Source organism: Haliaeetus leucocephalus, unplaced genomic scaffold (genome assembly GCF_000737465.1).
Source record: "Haliaeetus leucocephalus isolate CR32 unplaced genomic scaffold, Haliaeetus_leucocephalus-4.0 Scaffold155, whole genome shotgun sequence".
NCBI classification, from domain to species: Eukaryota; Metazoa; Chordata; class Aves; order Accipitriformes; family Accipitridae; genus Haliaeetus; species Haliaeetus leucocephalus.
In genome coordinates this window covers 70788-94930 of record NW_010972591.1, presented here as the reverse complement: position 1 = coordinate 94930, position 24143 = coordinate 70788, and the positions used below count along the sequence as shown (strand labels likewise).

Below are 24143 nucleotides of genomic sequence, written 5' to 3'. Positions count from 1 at the left end.
CTTCTTCAATGGTTCATCTATTGTGGTAGTTGGGACCAAGAGATTGGGTCCAGTTTGTTGAATTCCCAGTGCTGGATGTAACGTTTTTCCTATCAGTGAAACTCTGAGTCCAAGGATGGCACAGAACTGAGAGGGTAGAGGCCTTAATCGGAGCCTGTATATTAAACCCCCTTTGGAATCAAGTTTCTTGCTATAACAGGGATGTCTTACCAAAGCTAGTGGTTCTGTATATCACCTTACTATTCATCTTTTCAGGATCATAGGCATAAGTGTTACACAACATTTCCAGCAAGCTCATGCACACATGAGGTAGAATTGTGCATAAGGAGCAAGTGTTAATACAGAAAGATGTGACGGTAACTGTTACATTACCTATGAGTACGGTCTTTTTTAGTGGAGAGTAAGCAATATTCCCATAAGGAAATATATGTGAGGCAGAACTTGAATATAAACCAAAGGCTGGTGGAACAGCATCAGTAGCATCTTCCCCTGCTTTTATACTCTTTAGTTTAATGTTTTAGTTCATGTAACCATATGTCAAGACAGCTAGTAACTTCTTGGGGTTTTTTTTGGTGAGAATTTCTGTCAATGTATGCTATTCATCAAATTTTGGATTTGTCCAAAACGGGTTTAGTCTCATCCCTGCATAGTGTTGTGAGGTGTCAGACCTCAGTGACCAGGATACTCTGTGTAAATCTTAATTGTTTACTGCATGTTTCTTTCTAATTTTGTATGTGATCTTTACACACTGTATTTATTTCTTCTACTTCTCCTTTTTTATTATTTCATAGGCTACTTAATGCATGAATTCCACAAATTCTGGATTGAAGAGGATCCACTGGATATAATGGAGTTCAATCGTGTCAGAGAGAAATTTCACAAGCGACTCTTGAAACAGCTCCAGAACCCAGAGATGGCTCTGTGCCCTCATTTTGCTGCATCAGAAAGTTTAACCAATATGTAGTTACTCACTCGATTTTATTTGGAAACACTATCTCACTCTTGTGTTAGATCACTGTTTAGACCATCACTAGCATACTGAATGACCGTGCCGATTGTATGCATGTTTTTGGTGCAGTATTCATCTATTTTTGTCACAGGTACTAGATCCCCTTATGCTTCTCTTTTGGGGGATTTCTCATTTTAAATGGGTGCTCATATTGCTGCATTATGCAATGTTACATTCTGAAATGATGTCCATGTATCAGAGTTTTTCTATTTTTTTAGACTTCCTCATAATTCAGCATTGACAATTGAATTGTATTTCTCTAGCTGTGTTTTTTGTATATGTGGAATAAGTAGCTGGATCTTGTATTGTGAAAGCTTTTTAACTTCTTGGTATGTTTTAAGGTAACTACTGGCATTTCAAGCAAAATATATGTTTGGACCTCGTCTAGAAAATAATGTGTGTAATTTAATCTGGTGCAGGCACACACATTAAAGTCCAATTTTCTCCATGCAGCCATTATATGCTTAATGCAGAATTAGTGAGGCTTATGAGATACAAGTTTCAGTGAGAAGAGTTTATGCAGAATTATAATCAGACTCCACAGCTGCATGAATACCAAATGGTCTGGTGATGCTAATACATTCACAGTGAACTGCAAACACACTCACAACTGCTGGATACTGGCAGGGACCAAAAATTATATCATCAGGCTGTCACCACCACCCCCATGCTGAAGCATGGTCTAAATTCCTGCACATTCCTTGGAATATACAGGGGTTAGTATTTTATGTCGCATGTTGGAAGGCAACGTGATTTGGTCACATTGTGCTTGGTGAATTCAGGGGAGCAAAAATCTATATATTTTTTTTGAACTACTGAAAATGTTGTGTTGGTTGTCAATTCAGTTCCTAAGAACTGGGAGAAATAATTGATTAGAAGGTTTAGAGCAAGACCACTTGAGTTTCCCAGACTACTTATAAAAAAAATTAAAAATGGCAAACTGCCTTTTTCTAAAAACATAAATGGGTAAAAGTGTCTGACACTAAGATTGTGTAGTATATTGAACAGCATCTACCATGGCATTTCATACCCATGGTATTTTTTTACCTTCTAAGCAATCAATTTTAGTATTATATGTTTGTGTAAATCACTTGCATATGGAGATTAAATTGAGTAGTGTCCAACTACTTGTGAATTATATGAATAAATTATATGTCATTCTACACTGAAGCACTGTGGGTTTTATTTTGGAGATACGTAGTAATACAAATGAAAGCTATTTAACAGATCAGGTAAAAGGGGATGTTTTTGTGGTATTTCCCTAGTCTGAAGAGTGATCCGAATATCCTCAGATCGGGTTCTCTATACCATTTGTGGTTACAGCTTGGGCCACTTTTTACTTTAAGTGAAAAATAAAGCAATGGGAGTGGTAAAAGTTCTTGGGAAACTCCTCCTTGGGTTTAAGCCCTCTCATTTCTTTGCTAAAATGTAAGATACGGATCAGGATATCTGTGCAGGGCTGGAAACTTACCCTCATTGCAGTTAATCAGCAAAACTCTATGGGTGTTATGATAATTGGTCTTCTCCAATGAATTTAGAAATATGGAACTGGAAATACTAACTATTGCATATTTTGCATGAAAATACAAGGAATAAAAACTGTGCATGTTTAACTTACTCCTATTGATTTGGGAAAGTGGTTATTTACAATCATCAGATACTGAGGATTTCTTTGTGTCACTCTTGAAGTTTCTAAAATAAGTTTCTAGTAACAGTTTTTATTGGTCCAAATCTTAGACTCTCACTCTCTTTCCCTGGCCCACTCTGACTTAAATACCTTCTGCAATTTGTTAGGCTATGCTGGTTTATTTTTAATACCCTGCACTGGAGTTCATGGAGTTGGGGGGGAGGGAGGCATGAAGGTCCCTGCTACCTTCTTATTGGTGTGATCCTCTCAGTTGTTGTGCCTTGTTTCAAGGTGTCACCTTCAAATGAAATTGGAAAATGTCATCTGGCTGAGTGTCAGATTGTATCACCATAATCTAGCTGCTTTGGGTGATTGTTTTTCCTGTCTTGCAGGGAGATGGATTTAATGAAGCTAAGTGTGAAATTCCTCCTCCTGTGGAGCCCCTGCATGCTGGTGCCTACCAATCTTACCATCTTGCTCTCTTATGCTTCAGCTTTGGCCTGTGGTGTCCTTGCTCTCAAAATCCTTGTCAAACCTGGGGCAGAGGATGACCCTGGTGACTGCCAAACTGGCTGTGCGCTGCTGAGGGAGGATGCCTGTCTGGCACTGCCTTCCCTCCTCCACAGGAATGGCCTCTTACCATGATGCAAACTTAAATTTTTCTTTAAAAAATTAGAATTTACACTATCACTGATGCATCTCCAAACTGACCTGTGAGAAACTGGATGCTGCTTTCCCTAGGGTGGAGAAAATGAAAGAAACAGGAAAAAAAAAAAAAAAAAAAAGCCGTGAGGCTGTATACCTGCTGTTGGGAAAACATCACCCCTAGCCCTGCGTGGCACAGGCAGTGTGGGCAGCAAGTGCTGCCTGCCCAGCCTGTAAAGCTCTTTGGCACCTTTGTTTTTTTAACAGGTATTTTTCTCAGGCAAATAATTTACATTGGAGCACCATGCAACCCAGGTGTTTTAAAAAGGCACAGCCATCTTGTAAGTCTAAGCTGCTAATGTACTTTATCAAATACAAGATAGTGTGGTGCTATACAGAATATGTCTTGCTTTGGGTAGGCAGATGAAAATATAGTTGATGAAAACATGATATTGGCAGGTTGTATGTGATTTAAAATGCAGAAACGTTTACCCTGGTCTGCTTAAAGCTGGAAAAAAGGGCCACGTAGTGTTATGGGTCTTTAATTTTGTATGCAAAAATTATACAAGGGTGGCCTGTATTTCTCAATGTTAGATTTAGCCACCTCCCATAGCACAGCACTTCCTTATTCCAGCTAACGTGAATTTGAATTGTTGCCAGGGCTCCTTCAACAGCACAGGTGGGTACAGATTTGTCTTCAGTAACCTCGGTGCTCTGCCAGCATCTGTAGAGCTGGGGCTGTGAGCACTGGCAGGATCTGTGCTTGGGGTTTTGATTACAGCTGGGAGGAGAGTGAGTGCTGCTCCAGCTTCCTGTCACTTCTTGGCTTATAACTTTTATTCCTCTCGGGAAGGGAGAATTATTTTTGCTGAGGTTCTTACTGGCTCTTTTGGAAGGTACTTTTTCAAATGCTGGTGATGGTGGTATTTCTATGTACTATTTTTGGACACAAACAAAGTCTGTCTTATCTATGCAGTTTGTCTTGGAGAATTGTATCTCCTGGCTGTTTCCTGGAGCAGCACTGAAGCTGGAGTGGAAAATTTCCTGTCCTATAGAGGGTAAAGGAGATTAATCCATTGTCCTTGTTAATGCAAGAGCAATCTTTAAAAGCACCTGTACCTGCTGTGTGCCCTGTGGGGCACAGCCAGGTGGTGATGGCTTAGCAGTGCTGGCTGAAGCACTTTGCTGCAAGCAGAGAATTTTCAGCATGTTCCCAGTTGAAATAAGTGCTGTTAGGTGGAGCAGGATGTATGTGAACAGAGTGCTGATGCTCGGGTTAATGAACCCAGATCTGCTGCTACTGACCCAAAGAATCACTGGTAGCACCATGCACACTTTGGTTTCCTTTACGCAGCTAGTATCATCATTATCTTCTTAATCCTGCCCTTCATGGGCTGTGGTTAGCTTTTAACATTTCATTTTCTGACCTGTCCACTTTTGTCATAAAGTGACCTGAGGTTTTTGACCCTTCCACAGGGGCGACCAGCATTGCAGGGTTATCCATTGGTGGGGTCTTGCAGATTGGAGTCATTCCTGCACGAGCTCCAGAGGAAACCTCAATCTGCAGCTCTGCTGCTTGGATGAATTTGACTGAGGTAGAAATCGGTTACAGCCTGAAAGAGTAACTGTGTGCAATTCTATAAATGCTAAGTTCATGTGTATGGCAAGTACTGTTGGGAAATAGGGGAACTCAGTATATACTTCCCTCTGTCCCCTAGCTGGCTCTTGACAATCTTGACATTGTCAACATATGACCGTTTTGGCATCATAGGAATACTCCTCTGTGAATGACTTTCATAATCTGATTTTCAGAGAACTGTTCTGCTTTGAATCTTGCTAACTACCCTGATTTTCACCTCTCACTCCTCACTTAGAATTTGGTCCAATGCGATCTGGAATTTTGCACTAATGAATCCTCTAGGCTAGACTGAGAAAAACAGTATGGCTCTCCTCTGTACACTTGCACCTGCAGCATGGTGCAGCTAAAAATCACATGAATTATTAAAATAGATGTTTTGCAGAAAACAATCCTGAAACAGATAAGAAAATGAATTATTCATTGTTTTCCTTAGTTTGCAGCAGTGCAGGTTTTCTGTAAGACTTGCCAAGGATTAGACAGGAGTCTTCCTACAAGATAATGTAGGAATATAGCAGGAGTGGCTTTGTGCTTTCCCCTGTGAGCAGCACATATAGAAATCAGGTCATTACTTATTCTAGTAAAGGACACTGTCCTTCTCTATATAGAACTATAATTAGAAAAAGAGATTTAGCTCTAAAATCTCCAAGCAAGAACTGAGTAGAGCAGCTTCGTTCAAAATGAACTATGGGGAAGGGCAGAGGGTTTGTTACTTGTGTTGCTGTGTTCCTAGACCTGGGCTCCACTGTATCCACTGTACTGAAGGACTGTAAAAACATGTAACTAAAGGTAGTGTATTCCCCAAGGAGCTTACAGCCTGAAACAAGGGAAGTGAGCAAGACAAGGGAGCATGGGGTCAATACTTATCAGCACAGCTGGCAGCTCAGCAAAGCAGAGCAGCACAAGAGGACCTGGAGAAAGGGACATGAGGAAGCTTGTTTTATGTTTATGGGCAGTTTTTCCCAATTGCAAGGGCAACCAAGGAAAGAACATGGAGATGACTGTGAAAAACCTAACCAATGGGAAACAGGGCATGGCACTGTGACATACTGGAAATGAGGACAGACATATCCCTGGTGGATACAACATGGCTGAGAAGGTCCTTGAAAGAAAAATGTAGTCCGAATTGAGAGAGTGCATGTTGAAGGGGGAATTCACAGAGATGTTGGTGTGGTTAATATGGAGCTGGTGCAGTTGGCACAGAGACCTCAGCAAAGGCTATGTGCCAGGGTCCTGAATGGGTCTGAGGATGGCAACACTGCATGGTACAGGTCCTGAGAAGATAAGGACAAATTCAGGGGCAAATTTTACTTCTGGGGATGGATAAGAAAGGCTGTGCTTCTCAAGAGAGGCCAGTCAGAAAGTATCAACAAGGTGTAGACATAGCCTAGTCGTAAAGCCCTGAAGAGAGGTTAAGGGGCAAAAGGGAAGCCATTGGTCATGCTCCAGAGACAAGACGGGAGTGTTCTCCACAGCTGGAAAGAGCTTTGTAGGAACACAGGCTTAATCCGGGGAGAGTTGTTAGGAAATGGTGAACAACTTGGGACTGTAATATGGATATCGGGATAAAAGTCTGGAGCTGAGAGCGCTCTGACGCATTGATGGGGAAGGAACTGCCAAGATTGTTCTTACAAACAAGATTAACCGAGGAGAAAATGTTGAAGCAGGAATAAAAAATACAGCAGAACCCTGTGGAGAACCCCATGGATAGAAGGAAACCTGCACAGGACTTGTAGCATTAATGATCAGAAAGCTGGGAGGCAGGAGAGGACAGTCTCAGAAACTAAGGGGAGACCAAATTTGAGAAAACAGCCATGGTCACCTATGTCAAAGGCATTTGATAGCTGAGTGCTCTGTTTTTTTCCCTGATGATGTACTCTATTCTGAGCAGATTCCTTTTAATTCATCCAGCAAAGCACTCGTGCAATGCCCAACTCGCCACAGACCAGTCAGCAGTGCATACACCCAGCAAAACCAGTACCAAAATCCTCAAAAGCAGTAAATCAGCTCAGCCCCTTAGTTTTTGTCACCTGCCCTTGCCAAACCAAGTTGACTCAGTCTTAGCCAATGGCAATGGCATGTGTTCTGCACCTCATGACACAGACCTCTCAGGCTGACCCAGCCTATGAAACCTGCCTGCTCACCCCAGTGAAGCTGCCCCTGCTTGACTTGCTGGATGGGGGAAATGCCAAAGGGGCAGGATGCAGAAGACATGAGGATGCAGTTTGCTGCCTCTCTTTGATGAGGATATTTGTGATGCTGATTTGGCTCTGGATGGTCTCATGTGTTCCTTTAAGCTGCTGTGACTAAGCCATCATCTGCCTCTTCACGTTCTCCCAGTTTTCCATTCACATTGGTTGGTTTGAATTTAAGCCAACTGACATACACTTTGCCTCAAGTTTCCATGTCTCTGTCCCCACTGCCCCTTCAGCTTCCCTCCCTTTCATGCTTCGTCGCACACATTTGGCAGAGAACAATTTTGCAGAGGTTTTGGGTGTCACCTCTCTGTAGCTCTGTGGCCAAAAAAGAGCAGAAAAAGAACAGTGGGAGCAGATGTCTGAGCAGGTGCCAGCTGACCTGGTGAGCTCCCTCCTCCTACCCTGACCTGGTCCAGCTTGCAGGGGGTCACTGTGACACCAGAGGTAGGAGGGTTGCTCTAAGCTTGGCCATCTCAAGGCTGCTGCTTCCAGCTGCTTTGTGCCTTTCATGAGGACTGTGGGAAAGGGGTACAAGCATGTGGCTGCAGGGGGAATGCAGAGCTTCTCTAGCTCAGCTGCTAATTTAATGCATGGGATTGTTCTGCCCCAAAAGCACCCTCAGTCTCCCACCAGGGCCTCTCCATGGAGAATCAGCTGCTTCTGTCTTGCAGAATAGAATTTATTTTATTTTTTTGTCCATGCTTGAGACAGGTCTCAGTGTAAGTCATGCCTGTCTGCTATTAAGCTGTGCAAAATTACACTGGCTCCAAATCTGGCCAGAAGAGATTAATCCAGCAACAGCAAAGAATAGGGGACCCCCAGCAAGGAGGTACAATCCCAGCACAGTGCTTTCCTTCATCTGCTGGATAAAAAGGCAGGTCTGAGGGAGATGTGAACATCCACTATCTACTGAGTGGGTCAGAAAGCCTTCCTTGATCAGTGGTTTGCGTGCCCTTGTATTAAAAGCTAGACTAAGCATTCATATCCATGGAGACTATTTGAAAAGCCAGTCAGTGACTTTCTTATCATGTAGAAACATCAATGCTGTTGGAGCACTCAACTCATTTCTAATTCCAATAGAGATCCAAAAGCTACAGAGAGGTTGTGCAGTGCATTTGGAGACCTGCAGCAGTTCAAGTCATTTTGGAGCTGTCTGAACTGCAAGTCATAGAGACATGCTGGCACTTCAATGTTTTATTCTATATTCTTAATTTGCACCTATAAATGCAAACTAAACATTTCTGTCTAACAACAGTATTTTTTGTGATCCTCTTAAACTTATTATGGATGTCTATAATCACTGCCTATGAGTCTCATACATAATGGTAATTACCTTTTATGCCACAGTTCTATTCCATTATTTTTCAGCACAGCAATGACAGCTCCCAGACATTTGAATGATGGGAGTTAGAGACTCTCTTCCTCCCAGAGAGAGAATTGCCTTTGAGGTGGAGCATCGTGGGATGCAGTGCAGCCTATGCCATTTGGGTTAGGTTATCTGTGACATTACTGAAATATTAATCAATAATATAACCCTAATATCAAATGCCTAAACTTCAGAGAGGGAGATAAGCACAAGCAAAAATGTTTATAAGACCATGTACCTATCTAAAAAAAAGATGAGCCTGAAATACCGCAAGCAGTTGGAAACTGTGGAATGATGTATTACCTGCATAAACAGTAGGACTTCTACATCTGTCTTCTATTATGTCAGAAGTTAATTCCAGGATACTTCAGCTCACTGCTCTTAGGATCAAAGCGGTTGCAATAAATGGATTTTATTCATATTAAATTACCTGTAACAAACACTGCAATGGGAAAAAAATACTGTGTTTTAGAGAGAGAAAAAATTTGTTAGCAAGCCCACATAATACAAATGTATCTCAGCAAGTTGCTGTTGTATGACTGATTCCCAATAGCCATGTTCCAGCCAGGACAAATAATGCTTTGCACATCAGAAGGAATTCAATTTCACAAAATCCCTGTACATGGACAAATAACACCTACTTATCACATTTGGGGAGAATGAGGTGCAATGAAAAATAATCTAGGTTTTCATTATGCTAGTTCATGGGAGAAGCCTGAATTCCCAAGCTCTCCTTCCTTGCTTCAGCCACGAGGAAGCTTTGTCCAAAGAACAAGTAGGATATTCTTTGAGAATGAAATATATTGGTTTATAGGTGGTGAGTAAAACTTCTGGGTAGGATCTCGCTATCTTGACTCAGCTACTGTAGTAGCCAGTTCTCTGACATGGCTGAAATGTGTGTTACTCAATATATATACCAAGCATGGAAGCCATTGTCTTGTCTTGTTTAAAGCTACCACATCACCATTCTGCAACACCTGAAATCTGACCCTTAAGTGACATCTAAATGTAGAAAGTCAGATTCCCCAGGCAGAGGGGGCAGTTTCCTCTGTTTGATGCCTGGCACATCTTCCAGTTTCTAGCAATAATGAGTTAACCGTTGTGCCATTGCCCTCTTTGGATTTTGTCTCCTTGCCTATTTCTTTCATCTGCATTCTTACCTGCTCAAACCAAAGTCTGACTCCCCCTTCAAAACTTTTCTTCTTGCAAGGCCCCCATAACCTAGTCTTCATTAATGTCTGACTATACAATGAATTTGAGGTCGTAAGAGAAAAAAAAAGCAAAAGACAACTTAAAAGCCATAAGCACTCGTATTTTTAAGAACAGCCTCACATTAATTGCCTTCCCCGTTGACCCCCTTGAGTTATAATCAAGGAACGTTCTGGGGTAAAAGCAAGAACCTTCTGATCTCGTGCAAAAAATCCCAGAGGTTTTGGATGACCCCGTTCCCCCTGTGTCAGGGTCCCTCCCACGCCCTCCGCTGCCCCCGCCGGCCCCGAGCCGCCCCGGGCCCAAGCGAAGAGTGAAGCGCCGCCGCTTCAGCACCCTGGACAGCGGCAGGCAGGGACGGGCAGGGACGGCCCACCGCCCGGTGATGCTGGGTCCACCGTGTCTCTAAGGCAAAAAAATTAACCCTGTCTGCTAGCTCCTTGATATTCTTGCATCTACCCCCGTGTTTCAGCCCTTTGCTGCTAGTTGACTGCTGGAACAATAGTACTGGGGATACTTCTTAACTATCTCCAGGAAAACTCTGTTAATCAAATTAGGTGAATGATACTTGAATTTCTGGTGGAAATCAGAGTTTGACAATCACGTTGAGGCTGTGCCCCTTCAGCGGTTTGGAATTGTATTGGGAGATCGTCACTCAGTTTGCCTGTCAGAGTTCAAGGAGCGTCTGGACAATGCTTTTAGTCATATGTTTCAGTTTTAGGCAGTCCTGCAAGGAGCAGGGAGTTGGACTCAATGATCCTTATGGGTCTCCTTCAGACTTGAGATATTCTATGATTCTATTCTATGACATGTTGCCTGGATAGGAGTCAGCTGTTGTGAATGTCCTCACCTTGGAGAAAGACTGCCAAAGATCCTGCACTCCAAGGCCTGAGAGATCCCAAAAAGGCTGCAGCAGCCTGGAGGAAATAAAATTTCTGTAGCACTTGTCTTCCCTGAGGCAAGCATTTTCCATGCTGGGAAACACTGTTCTAAGTCACCTAAATGCTTTCTAAATTCCACCAGGAAAAGTGCAGATTGGCCTAGTCACATAACCCGTTGTTAGTTCCTGTAAGCAAATTGCAGCAACTTTCTATTAGCATTTTTCTCCATTGTAAAATATCATCCTTTTCACTGAGCTGGGCTGGGGAGTCTGAGACCTCTTAAGCACTGAAGGAAGGACAGCCTTTTGTATTTGCTTTCGTGGAAGCTCCCCAAGAGATAGTATCCCTCCTCAAGCTGGATGTTTGAACGCATTCTTAAAAACCATCAACAGCATCTCTTGATATTGGTAGCGCCTCATCTCTCAACAGTGTAGGACAGTACTCAACTATACCCTCTATTAATTACACTAAGAAAACTGCTCTGAAATCTCCTTTGCTAAAATTCAGGCCCATTACTTTGTGTGCAAGGAAAACAGTTTCTTGCTGTTGTCTTTGCTGCCACATTGTATATATTTGAAGGCTGTTAACAATCTTCTTTTCTCTTACTTGGCCCATTCCCATATCTGCTGCTGAGGCTGCCACTGGTTGCCCCTGGCCTGCCCTACTCTATGGCTGGGGTGGTGGACTGGCCCCTGGCTGCCAGGCCTGCTCTGCTGCCCCTGGGGAGCTCCCAGCCTCTGCAGTGCCCTGATGATAGCTAAAACAAGGAGAAATAACCTTCTGATAGAATACCTTCTGAGTTTTGACAGTCTGTGGGTAAAGCTTCCTATGGAGCCGGCAAGACTATCCTCATATTTAACAGGTCTTGATGTGTTTTTTTTTCCTTCCACAGATTTGCCTAAACATTTTTAAATATGTCTGTCCTGTTTTCTTTCAGAACATCTTGTACTTCTGCATTTTACAGTTCAATTTTGCTCTGTGAAATGCCATCTTCATTTTATATGTCCCTATTATGTTTGCTATTTATTTGGTGGACTGAGAAAGTGTAAATAGCCAGTCCATGTGCCCTTATTTGTTGCTACTCATACCCTTTCTTCAGTCACCTTTTTTTTTCAAGTTAAAGAAATCTAGTCTGCTTAATTTCTTCCCAAGCCAAAGTTGTCGCAATGTTTTTTATCATTTTATTGCCCTTCTCTGCAATTTTTCCAACACTGACCATGGAGCTGATGTGTTGAGGGAAGTCTCTGCAGTGATTCCTAGATCTTTGCTGTGTGCCAGTGTCTGCTGTGCTCATTATTTTGTGTGTTGGAGTGATTTTTCTCCCTATGTGTCTTACCTCACTTTTGTCAACCTTTAATGTCGTTTACCATTTTATCACTTATCATTTGGCATTGAGATGACATTCTACAACTCTTCATCTATGGCATTCATACCACCAGAAAATTTTGCAATCGTCCTGCTTTTTCTGCAAGTATGTTAAACAATGCAGTCTCTTATGGACCTCCTTTTATTATGCAATGTCACTGTTCACTGCCACCTTTCTGTCTGTCAACCAGTTAAAGAGAGAACGTCCCTTTCCATTCCATGACAATTTGGAATTTTTTAAATTTATTGATCAGCTCACTTTCACTGACTCTTTCAGAGTTGTAATAGATACCAAAAGCAGGATTTCCCTTTGCAGAAGCCTTGCTGATTTTTTCCACTTATGTGCCTTTGAACTCTATCTGTTTGCTTTTCTGTGGTTTGGGCTTTTTTCCAATATGGAAATGAAACTTCCTGGTCTGTAACTGCCCAGCTCTCCTCTGCAGGCCTCTTAAAACCTGATACTGCATCTGCCACCTTCTGTTCCTCTGGTACCAGCCTGGTGTGAGCAATAAGTTAGACTCCACAGTAACTAGGCAGGCAATTCCACATCTGAGCTCCTTTAAAATCACTGGGTGAACATCTTCTGGTCCTGCTGATATACGACTATTCTTTCCATTGACTTCTGGCCCTTCATTTGAGACAGTTTCTCCAACTCATCACCTGCAGATAAAAGTTATAGTGTGGAAACCCTCCTAAGCCCTTCCACAGTGAGCACTGCTGCAGGTAATTAATATACCTTTCATGTACCAAACTTCTATTCTCTGAGCACTCCTGTTCTGCATCTATCATCTGCAGACCCTGCAGTCTCTGTGGCAGGTTTCCTGTTTCTGATGTGCTTTATTTATCATTACTTCCTGTGCTTTGTTGATTAGTCTTCTGCCATTCCCATTCCCATAAGGATGTTTCCCTCATGCACATTGTGGTCACTATCACTATCATCATTCTTCAAAGGTAACATTTGATCCTGATCCTGTGCATTGTTAATGGTTGCACGTTTTCTCCTTCTGTGATGTCTGACTGCCCAAGAAAAAAATATTTATGGTGTTAAAAAATGTAGTATTAATTAGGGCCCAGTCTGACATTTCCCCACTTTGTGGAGGTGGTGTGTAACTAAGGTGTTCTGTGCCCACCGTGCTTTCTGCCTTACAGCCTCACTGGTGTCCTGTAGCATGTCATATTCTGGTTGACAGTTTAGTCCTAATTGCATTTTTCCTCTTTTTGAAATGTCAGGCTAGAGGGGTACTATATTAGTTTTTTGAACAGTTAGTTTATTTTACTAAAGCTTTCTTTAATGTATGCTGCACCTTCCTTATTGGTACCATCTTGTACTTCCGATACTTGCATTATCACCATGTCCTACTGGTTCTCTTCCAGTTACCACCTCTCTTATAGGCCAGTTCTTATTAACAATCAGATGTTCCAGTCTACCCAACTTCATTTTTTAATTAGTAGTATTTCCAGGGGAGGAAAAAAAAAAAAAAAAGGTATGTTTAACTTTCGGCTTGGTCTGATTCTAGCTAAATAGGCCTTTATTTGTTGAAATTGCTGTTTCTTGTGTTTCCCATCTGAATCTCGTTGACTTCCATCCTGTTCTTTATCAGAGGGCACAGTATGATATGAACTTACATCTAGAAGATGAGCACTATAGCTTTCGGGGTGGCCGTTTATGCAGGCAAGCTTTCCCCAAGCCTGTAAGGGAGTTTTCAGTACTTTCTGTGCTCTGGGGAGTACAGCCTCAGCAGAGAAAGAGCCAAAATTCACAACCAAGACTGCAAAGGGAGTGACACTCTAGTGCGACAAGTAGGAGTTCCCGCTTATTATTCTCCAGACTTTATTAGCCTCATTATGACATGGAAGTGACTGTATCTTATTGAATAGTTTCAGTTTGATTATTTTGCTGATACACAAGTGAAAATGCAGCTGAAGTATCCAGAGGCGTCATTGAGTAGGGAAGTATCCTAGGCTGAAAAAAACCAGCTAAGGCTCAGTGTTTTTGATGCTTATTAGTTTCTGAGTTCACTTAGTTTTAAACCATTAAAAAAAAAAAAAAAAAAAACTGGACTAGATTTAAAGTTCTACTGGGACTGTAAAAAAAAATTTGTTGCAAAAACCCCTATTGGGCTCAGTTAACTGTTATTACTTATTTTGTTCATAGCCCAATAAGTTTTAGAACCTAGCAATTCAAAAGTATCATTTAAAATACAGCTATGGATTTAAAGTGTGAAGTTTAGTGTTTCCAAATCATACGTTCATTAAAGTATTAGTTAATATAGCTTAACAAATATAGGATGTAAGGTTTCTTATAGTGAAATTCTTCTTTTCAAAACTGGGTTTAAGTGAAAGATCTAAAACTACTTCTGGCATATCTCTTCCAGGTGATGCTGAAACAGACTTCTGCACAGACCAGATCAGAACCGGGGAAATGCAAAGGGACTGATCCTTGTCTGATATAACCAGGCCCAGCTCCACTGAAGTCCATTGGGGAAAGGGCTTGCAGCCTGTGGAAGCAGGTCTTTCCTAACCTAGTTGAAAATCTCAGGTTAATCCTACTGAAACTGGCAGTCGCCAGTGAAACTGCACTGCAGGTATTAAAAAAATTATGTCCCTGCTTTCAGATATGCCAACAGATGTCTGTGGACAAGAAGCTGAACAGCAAAATGGTTGAATACTGCAGGGAAAAGAGGTACCTGCAAAATCCATTCTAGATTATTTATTGCTTAGCATGTTCCATAGTTTTGATTAAGGAATTGGGTCACTCCTGCTAGATGTTTTGGAGGATAGATCTAGGCCAGATTGTCACAGTAATGTGCAAGACCAAAGTTATGCCAAATGCATTTAGAAATGTGCAGATTTCTATAAGCACAAGCTAGGATCTTCTCCAGGAGCCCTTCTCCCAAGGCACATCTCTACAAGAGATTGAGTCCCTCCTAAGAAACTATTAGATACCTGGGTCACTGTGAATATCCTGACCTCAACGGTTTTATCTTCAGGTCACCTGAGCCACACTCATTCCAGGCTTTCCTACATACGGGCAAGGAGAGAAGCGCAGAGCAGACACGAATAGGGCATGACATTGTTGTGGTAGACCGTGTACCACTCTGGCCATGAGGCCAAGAGATAAAAGCCACTGCCTGCCTCCCAAGAGGGCAGAGGTGAAACACGAGGAAAGCAGTCATTTCAGAGAGAGGCAGAGCTCTGGCTGCTCTTCTGGGTACACAAAGAGGCATATATGCAAAGCCAATAAATCAAGGCACATCCATGAAACATATAAGTGCCCTTCTGGACCCTGCTGTACAAGCTGTAAGGTCTACATTTAGCTAACAACTGCTTCCAAAACCAAATTATTACTCATCTCCTTCATCCACCCACTACAGCGAAGAATTGCCAAGTACAAGTGCAATACAGGATGCACACCAGCACAAACTGACCATCTCCATCCATTTTGCATGAATTTATACTTCTTTATACTTCCTCGCAGATCAGCCCGGTGCAAGTAGAGATTAGCATTAGCTGATAAGCATAATGGAGCCTGCTTGAAAAATGCTGTCATCTCTCTTTAGAAGCTGACAGCTGAACTGTTAAGCTAAGAGGTCAGAGTTGATTGGCTTGAGCACCAGCTGTACACAGCCCTGGGAAATGCGCCAAAGGCTTTTCCAGCTCAGACCTGCAAGACGCTAATCTGTGGGTAAACCCTACACACAAGGGGCAAACCAGCTCAGCTGTGTAGGTGAAGAATGATTTAGGAGCCCCTGCAATGGCATCCCAAGGTGTCAGCAGCTGTCTTGTCTTCTTGATCCCTTCTAGCTCACTGCACCACCAAAATATAGATAATTATTGTGCAAAGTTCTTCTTGAATTGCAAGGGTGTCTATTGCCTTTGGGATACTTCCAAATGCAGTTGTATAAATAGAACCATGCTGGACTTGCTGTGTCCAAGCAAGGAAGTTATTTATACTTCACATTTTCTTGGTTTGATCCAGAGAAAACTTATATGCATACACAGGAATGCTGTCTTGATAAGGCTGAGAGCCTTTCCTTCTTCTATGTCATCTACTGAGCACACACACACAGAGCTTACACAGTGTGCAAATTTTTCCACAGAAAACTGAATTTTGACTGAATCTTTGCAAACTAAAAAATGTCAGCAAGAAATGGTTTGTAATCAACCCACTTAGAAGTGCAGCACATGCAGTTCCTCCATGTCAATCACTTTTTTTTCCATTCTCATCTCTCTCTCATTGCATGGCAGTTTCCTACCCTGTGACTTGTGCATGACACATCATGAGAGTGGTTGGTTATATCACACAGGATAGAGAACCTGGCTGACCTGGAGCCCAGGTAATAAAGGACAAAGGGGGCACAAGCCACACAGTCTACAGCAGCCATGACATCATTCAAAAGCAAAATGGACACAGCTGGTTTTCAAGCATGACATTTGCCTTTGACAAATTTCAGATTTTCTTGATAAAAACACTCTTCTTGAAAAACAAACAAACAAAAAAACCAGTTTCAACTGCAAACGCTTTTGATTGATAAAAGTGTTTTGGTAAACCCCACTGAACAATTTTCTGATGTTTAGCCAAAATTTCAAATCTTGGTGCCTAAAATTTGGTTTCTAGGCTGGTATCCAGGCACACAAACTAGTGGTCTGATTTTTCCCAAAAGCCCGTTGAACATCCTGTGTCTTTAGTTTCTGTTGAGTGAAGTGCTGAGTGCTTAGCAATTCTGAATTACCAGGCCTAGAGCCAAACTTTTGAAATCAGAACATCTAAAATTAGGTAGCTACGGTCTGATACAAAGCCCAGTAAAGTGAACAGAAAGGCCACCACTGAACTTCTGGTTCTGGGTGAGGCTAATTCATCCATACTTAGATGCTAGAATGAAAATTGCCTTGATCAGGTCAGGTCAAAGTCATGAGCAACCACCACTTTACTCGTTGTTGGCAGCTCCTGAAGCGCTACACAGAGTGCCTTTTAAAAAGTAGGTGGAATGCAAAAGGAAAGAGGGCAAGTACAGTGTCACCTTGGCAATCCTCTCCATGAGCAGGTACTGTGGTGTGTTCATGTCCCATGCGCATTACGTGTAACACTTATAGCAGGTCAAATGTTGATATACATACATATATACATATAAATATATATATTTAAAAAAAAAAACAAACAAAAAGCTTGCATATATACAAGAGAGCTTGCATAATAAATACTTTTCAAGGGACATCATTCTTAATGTGTTGGGGGCCACAAAGAAGGGATAGTCGTCTGCAGTTCAAAACAGGTATGGGTTAATTAAAATGATGTAAAGTATGTAACTGTATGTGTGGAAAGATGTACAGTAAAGATGTAGAACTGCAAGGAATGGCTGAGACACCAGCATGTTGTCCTGCTCAACAGGCTGGAGAAATGAACTGACAGGAATCTCATGAAGTTCAACAGAGGGAAGTGCCAAGTTCTGCCCCTGGGGAGGAATAACCCCAGGCACCAGGGCAGGCTGGGGCCAACCAGCTGGAAAGCAGCTCTGCAGAGGACCTGGGGTGCATCGTGGACACTAAGCTGACCATGAGCCAGCCATGGGCCCTCGTGGCAGAAACCAAACAGCCTCCTGGGCAGCATCAGGCAGAGCATTGCCAGCAGATTGAGGGACGTGATCCTTCCCCTCTGCTCAGCACTGATGAGACACATCTGGAATGCTGTGTCCAGTCCTGGGCTTCCCAGTACTAGAGAGATGTGGAGATACTGGAGAGGGTTCAGCAAAGGGCCACGAAGATGATGAAGGGACTGGAGCATCTCTTCTATGAGGAAAAGGCTGAGAGCTGGGACTGCTCAGCCTGGAGAAGAGAGGGCTTAGGAGGATCTTATCAATGTATGGAAACAGCTGATGGGAGGGAATGAAGAAGACAGAGCCAGACTCTTTTCAGTGGTGCCCAGTGACAAGACAAGAGGTAATGGGCACAAACTGAAATGCAGGAATTACATTTAAACATAAGAAAAAGCTTTTTTACTGTGCAGGTGATCAAGCACTGGAACAGTTTGCCCAGGGAGGCTGGAAGAGTTAGAGTAGCTACTTTATAGTTTCAATAAATTTTTTGCCTAAAATAATTTTACTGATAAACTAAAGACAAATCACTGTTAGCCCAGAAGTCCTCTGGTGTTCTTGATCTCCCTTACACCACAAAGGGCTGGAAAACACTGGTAACATACATCTCTGGAGAGCTGCCTCTCCTCCAGGGCCTCTTTGGCAACCAGGAAGATAATGGAGAGAGTTTGAGACTCAAGGGTCACACCAAACATCTACATTAAGGTCCCTCAACCTGGGAAATTTTGTCTGTATATGTATATTTGGCTGATGTTCTTTGACACTAACAATGTGCCTGTGCACCTGCACAGTTCTGGCTCTTCACTACATCTGGCACTAACAGTTGAATTGCCTTTTTCTTTATTTTTAGGCAAATTACTTAGGCAAATAACTTATCATCTCATTCAAAATCTGCTTAAAAATTATAAAAGCCTGAAAAGAGAACTGCTTAAACTGGTATTCTCACTTCTAGCAACTTGTTTGGGGTGCTTTACCTTAATCATATTGTCAAAGTTAGATGCACATCTACTCTCAGAAAGACTGATGGCTAAAAGTTGTGGATGGTCCAAACTCTCCAGAACATTTTCTCTTCCTATCTGAAAACTGCTAGGATCACCTTGAGCTGTTGTTGAACCACTTCTGGTTCAGAGAGTGAAGCCCATACCTCTATTTTTTCCATTGCTAACCTGAGATGAGCCCACACACATCAATTTGTTCATGACATTGTTCTCCCTGGGCAGTGACTGTGCACTCCGGGACTGTCAGAAAACCCTCAGCCCTGCCAGGTGGGACTGGCACACAGTGGTGATGTCCTCTGTGAAAGCCATGATGCACGAGAGACTCTGAAAATCTGTTTTTAAGCCACAGGGAAGGTCTGGTAATGCTGGATGAAGACATCATGTTCAGCTGCAGTAGGGAGTCACAGGTGGTGAAAGATGAGAAACTTTCATACTGAATTATCAGGTATTCACCGTATTTAAAAATAGATTTTTCCATGTCCTTCTCCAGTCACTGCTACGTGGCTTGTCTCAGCCAAGCTTATGAACACAAACTAACCGTGTAAATTAGTGAAAATATAGCAGCATCTGGGGCAAGGTGGGCTGCAGAGAAAGGCTACGTCCACTGCTGGCAAAAGTTCATTTCAGTGTCTCAGTTTTCTCACACAAAATTTGCCAACCCTGGAAATGCTGGAGGAAGGTTTGTTCAGTCACAGCCAAGAGTGAACTAGAGGTGATTTGCATCACTGCACTGGAGTGGGCATTTCTTGACTGGGAGGATGAGTGGCACCAGCTGCAGCGGGGGTGACTGCAAACCCGGAGAGACAGTACAAATGACACAGGGCAACGGGTCATTTACTAGCAACCTTTAAGTAATACACACACTTAAAAAGTGGTGCTACCACAATGTTTGCTGTCTTTCCTTAAAGCGCAGGCCCAAGTCCCAGCTGTCACCGCCAGCACCACTCCACCTAATCATACCAGAGACCTGCCTTCGGTTACTCACAGCACAGCCCTGCTTTGTCGCTTGCTCCTTGCAGGCTCCTGGAGGGAAAAGAGACCTGTATCAGCAGCATGGTGCACATCTAACTGCCTTCCTACAGAAATCTGTATTTTGTAGAAGATACTGATTCTCTGAAGCCATTAAAATAACAGATGGGGAATGCCTAGGAGGAGTTTAATTACTGGTTTCACAAACCCAGGGACTGTGGGCTCTTCAGGCTGGCTCCAGATTTTTTAGCAGGCGACAACACCATCACAGCAACCCTGACACACTCTCGCCTTGTCCCACCAAGGCTGAGCGTGGCCATGCCGTGGCGCCTGGCATGCCGCAGCGGACCCCAAGGGACTGCCACCCCAGGCAAGGCTCGCTGCAGGGCTGGGGTGCCAGTGGGCACCTATGCCTGTGACCGGCCCGGGCTCGTCCCGCCAGGCACTGCTCCAAGCCTGGCTTGGCCAAAAATAGGATCCTGGGAATCCCTGCCCGAAACCTAGCTTCAGAAAATGCAATTATTGACAGTGCTGCTGTGGGACAGAGGTTCTCTTTGAAGTCCACGTCCACCAATGGTCTAAGTCACTCTGGACAGAAAAGTGACCTGAACAGCTCATTCATGTGGCTATGTATCTGTTAAACTACAGGATTTCAACTCTACAGAAATTTTTTTTTTAAGTACAACTAAAAATGCAGGTGGGAGGAACAAGCAAACCGCAAGACTTGCACGGCACACTGTACTATGGTTATCAGCAGGTCTCTCAGTGAACAGCAGTCAGGCTGGGAGAGGGATAAGGAATGTTACAAAAAATGGTTTTACATGTTCTTTATTTAAGTGAAATGAGCAAGTGAAAGTAGAGGTTTCACATTCCTTTCTGCTAAGCGAGTTTGTGCCTCTTACACTGGCTAATACAGACAGTTACATTGCATACTGCAGTTTTATTCCCTTGAGAACCTAACACCGACGCCAAACAAGCCAGCATGGCGGGCAGGGGGGCTACAGCATTCACAGTAGCTACCAGAGGAGACAGCCACGTCGAACAGTTCCTAAGGATCTTGCATTTTACATTTTACAGCTGGATCACTGCAGAATAAAATAATTACACCATCATAGACCCATCACAAACATAGCACAGACAACAGGTATGAGAGAGTAAAAAAAAGATTCACGACATCCTCAATTGACTGAAAGCTAATCATGGCGGTGTGCTGTGGGTGTTACTTATGTCTGCGGAGACACATGCTTAAACCACCTCCTAGAGTTTCTGATTGTCTTTTACTCCTGATAAGACTTCACAAGGAGCCACATGAGCAATACAGTAATCAGGACAATCATGAAGTTGAGGAAAAGTTCTTGTGTGGATCGCTCCATTTTTCGGGAGTAATCAGGGGAGAGCAGAAGGCAGCAGGTAGAGCAAAGGGAAAACTTCAGTGACTTGCCTGGGAGCGCCCTTGAGCTTAACCTTCAGGTCACAGGCTCTTTTAAGGAAAAAGAAAAATATGTGAAGAACAGATGCATGAAGGTTCAGCAGAGCTATTTATATTGGTGTAAATAAATGTTGTTTCAGTGGCTAGAAGTTAGTAAGTGCTGGGGACGCTAAAAAGTAAAAGCTACCTCTGGCAGCTTATCACCGTCTTTGATTTCCAGCATTTGACAAGGAGCGTTCTCAGTGTCACCTCAAAATTCACCATGCAGGGGTGAGCAGTCTGTGGAAATTAGTAATGCTTTGTACAAGCATTTTCAAATAAATAATGCCCAAGCCCCATTTACTGCTTTCAGCAGATATACATTGTAAATATACTACTGTTTACAGTTCTTTTAATTCCTATAATTGTTTGCATATTTTCATTTTTAAAGAAACTAGGTGCAAACTATCATTTTATAAAGAAAGACTAATAAATCTGAATTATTTATGTTACCACTAAAAGTACAAGGAGAACCTAAGGTTAGACATTTTCATTTCTGAAGAACTTCATAAATTTTGTAAGTTAATCCTATGGATGAAACAGTATTTTTCTCAAGAACCTTCTGACTTCCCTGCAGTTTCAAGCTGCTCTAGATTTCTTACTTCAGAAATCCCATTCAAGTTGTATTTTAAAACTTTTCTGTTTGTTATTTTTTTATTTAGTTTATCACAGCAAGTTTTGGATTTTATATGGTTTTGGTGTTTATGCAGAGAAATGAGAATACTTTATCATGAATATCATGCACTAATCCCATCTGTATGCCATGTAAATAAAATAAAAAATTTTAAACAAATGAGGCATAAACTCTAGACAAAGAATTTCAGCCACACAACCAAAATCTCAGCAGAGAAGCCAGATTAGGCTGTAACATCTATGGTGCAAACAAGAGAAGCCCTGGGACCATACCAGCATGAAGACAGAGTTTAAATAGAAACTGCTTTAGCTTGCAGATTAAATATTAAAAGCCCAGTGCATGCAGTTAACAAATTCCTTCATTCCCAAGTTGTTTTGCCAGCCTCTGATTGTCCTTGGACAAGAGAAAATCTGACCTAATAAGTAAGCCAAGTTTTTTACCTTGGGGAGATAAATGGAGCCCAGTGGTTCTGCCTCTGGACTTTGGGACGCTGCAGATATTATTTCCCTCCAAGCTTCTGCCTATCTGCCACTTGGTCTGGATGCCCCGTCCCTCTGTGGCAACTGAAGTAGGCTGAGGGAGGAGAGCAACAAGTGCATTGGCAACCCAGGTGCTGACATCACCCCCAAAATATTTTAAAAGAGCTAAGCTGGGCTGCAGGATCTGGTTAAGGCTGTTTATGCAGTGGGCTGATTTTCTTCTTTTAGTTCTTCTGTCGCGGTGCTGTGCTAAGAGCAGAGCTGCGTGCACCCCTTGGGAGTCACTGAGATTTGATGGAATTTCTTTTGGCCCGTTGGTGTCTTCCCCAATGTGGGGAAAAGAAAAGGAAAGAAAGACCCACTTGCAGAAGTCTATGAGCAGAATTCAGGATCTCTCAAGATCATTTCCAGGGTATGGAGACCTGTCTACAAACTTACCTTCTTAAGTACAGTACAGCTGTTGCTGTTCTATATACCTGTAGTCCCTACAGCTTCTTAAGTTCATATGCATTTAAAAGAAAATGATTAGCAGCAAAATATTCTTTGCATTTAAATACAGACTACTGAAATCCAGGATCGTTTGCTGGACAGAAAAGTTTGGGACTAGGAGGTCTAAAAAGCACAATCCATTGCTTTAAAGAGCCACTGACTCCACCTGCATGCTCTTCCCTCATTGATTTTCAATGCCGATGTTAATGCTCCATCTGCCTGAGCATACAGAGAACTATTTCTGCCACGCTGCAGCATTTCTTCCCTGAAAGCACACTGCTCTGTGACCTAGATAGCGGTAATCCCCACATCACCTTATCTTTGCCCAAGGCATTGCTAGAACTTGCTATATACATGAACAAAAAGAAATGGCTATTTGTTTCCTTTAAATCAATACAGCTGAAAGAGAGTCTCAGCAGAGCAGGCTGGACTGAACCGGGAGCACTGTCTGCCAGCCTTGCGCTGCTGTGGGTTTCCCCCCGCTCGGAGCCTGTGCTTCAGATGAATGATATGAGTATTGCCACTGAAGCCAGAGGGGTCACTTCTGCAACAAAGTGCTGCCAGCTGAGCATGAGGATCCTGATCAGGTTTAAGTGTGTAAGGCTATCCACAACGCTGCCTTTATTCTCACTGCCAAACACCACATGATACATAGCATGCAGATTATTTACTCATTCTGATGCCTTTTGTATATTTATATTTGGGCATGCTGGGAGGTACTGTAGCTCAGAGTATCCAAGCTTGCTGTGACAGTCCCCCTCCATCAGCTCCCAGGCTTCTCCCTTTGCACCAGCACCAGCACTTGTGTCACCGTGCGATGGCCCTGTTAAGGGACACCGGCTGGCTAGAAACCAACCCACTGAAAAACACAACAAAACAAATAGCTGTGGGTAACCAGAGGGGTGAAGGGGAGGGTTGTTTGGGTTTTGCTGGATAATCTCCCTAAATAGTCTTCCCATGCAATCACTGGAAGTAGGAGGGGGACCAGAATCAGAGAAATCTTTCCTTTCATTGGTTTGACTGCCTTGCCACTGCCCTCCCAGACACCCAGGCAGCAGGTTTGCAAAAGCCAACATGCTGTGTGGGAGTCCAGTGCTAAAATATACACATGAAAGAGCAAAGGCTTAACCTATGCTTCATTCAGGAGTTTTAGATGCCTAAGTAGGTTTGCAGGGTCCTATTGTGATGCATGCTCTGTTAGGCTGTGCCACTAAAGCCTGTCTTCTCAAGGGAAACTTGGGCAAACCTGTCCCACACTTACAGGGGATTTGGGAAATCCAGATTCAAAATGCTGCCCCTCAGCCTGAGGGAAGCAGGGTGTATATCTGCCATGAACCTGCCCCAGCTGGCATGTCCTGTAGCATTAATCTCTGGATTTTTCATGCAATGGCTAATCCACTTCACCTTGAATCACATAAATATTCACTAGGAAAAGGGTGAAACATTTGAGTGCCGTTGATTAAATTAATTTATTTATTATTGCTAATAATTAAATGTTGCACATCAGTACCCAAATATTTGCCTTGGACAATGCGTCTTGGAGATCTTGGGGTTTATTTTACTCTCTGCCAAACAAAAC

The 24143-nt window shown here is 42.7% G+C and overlaps 2 protein-coding genes across 2 annotated transcripts in view; one reads left to right on the top strand and one right to left on the bottom strand.

Annotated features, from left to right (window-relative positions):
• The window catches only part of ELMOD1 (ELMO/CED-12 domain containing 1), a 51732-nt gene extending 49553 nt beyond the window's left edge, over positions 1 to 2179 (top strand). The window contains exon 13 of the mRNA XM_010562126.1: positions 792 to 2179. Within this exon, the coding sequence (XP_010560428.1) occupies positions 792 to 964 (173 nt within the window). The 3' untranslated portion in view covers positions 965 to 2179. The remainder of the gene's footprint in view (positions 1 to 791) is intronic.
• Positions 2180 to 20771: 18592 nt separating this feature from the next.
• SLN (sarcolipin) lies at positions 20772 to 20867 on the bottom strand. Its single transcript, XM_010562095.1, has one exon. The coding sequence runs from the start codon at positions 20865 to 20867 to the stop codon at positions 20772 to 20774; it is 96 nt and encodes a 31-aa protein (XP_010560397.1).
• Between the last annotated feature and the right edge of the window lie 3276 nt (positions 20868 to 24143).

Bases quoted from the DNA above. Each gene is read 5' to 3' on its own strand.
- SLN (XM_010562095.1), bottom strand. From the start codon at position 20,867: ATGGAGCGATCCACACAAGAACTTTTCCTCAACTTCATGATTGTCCTG.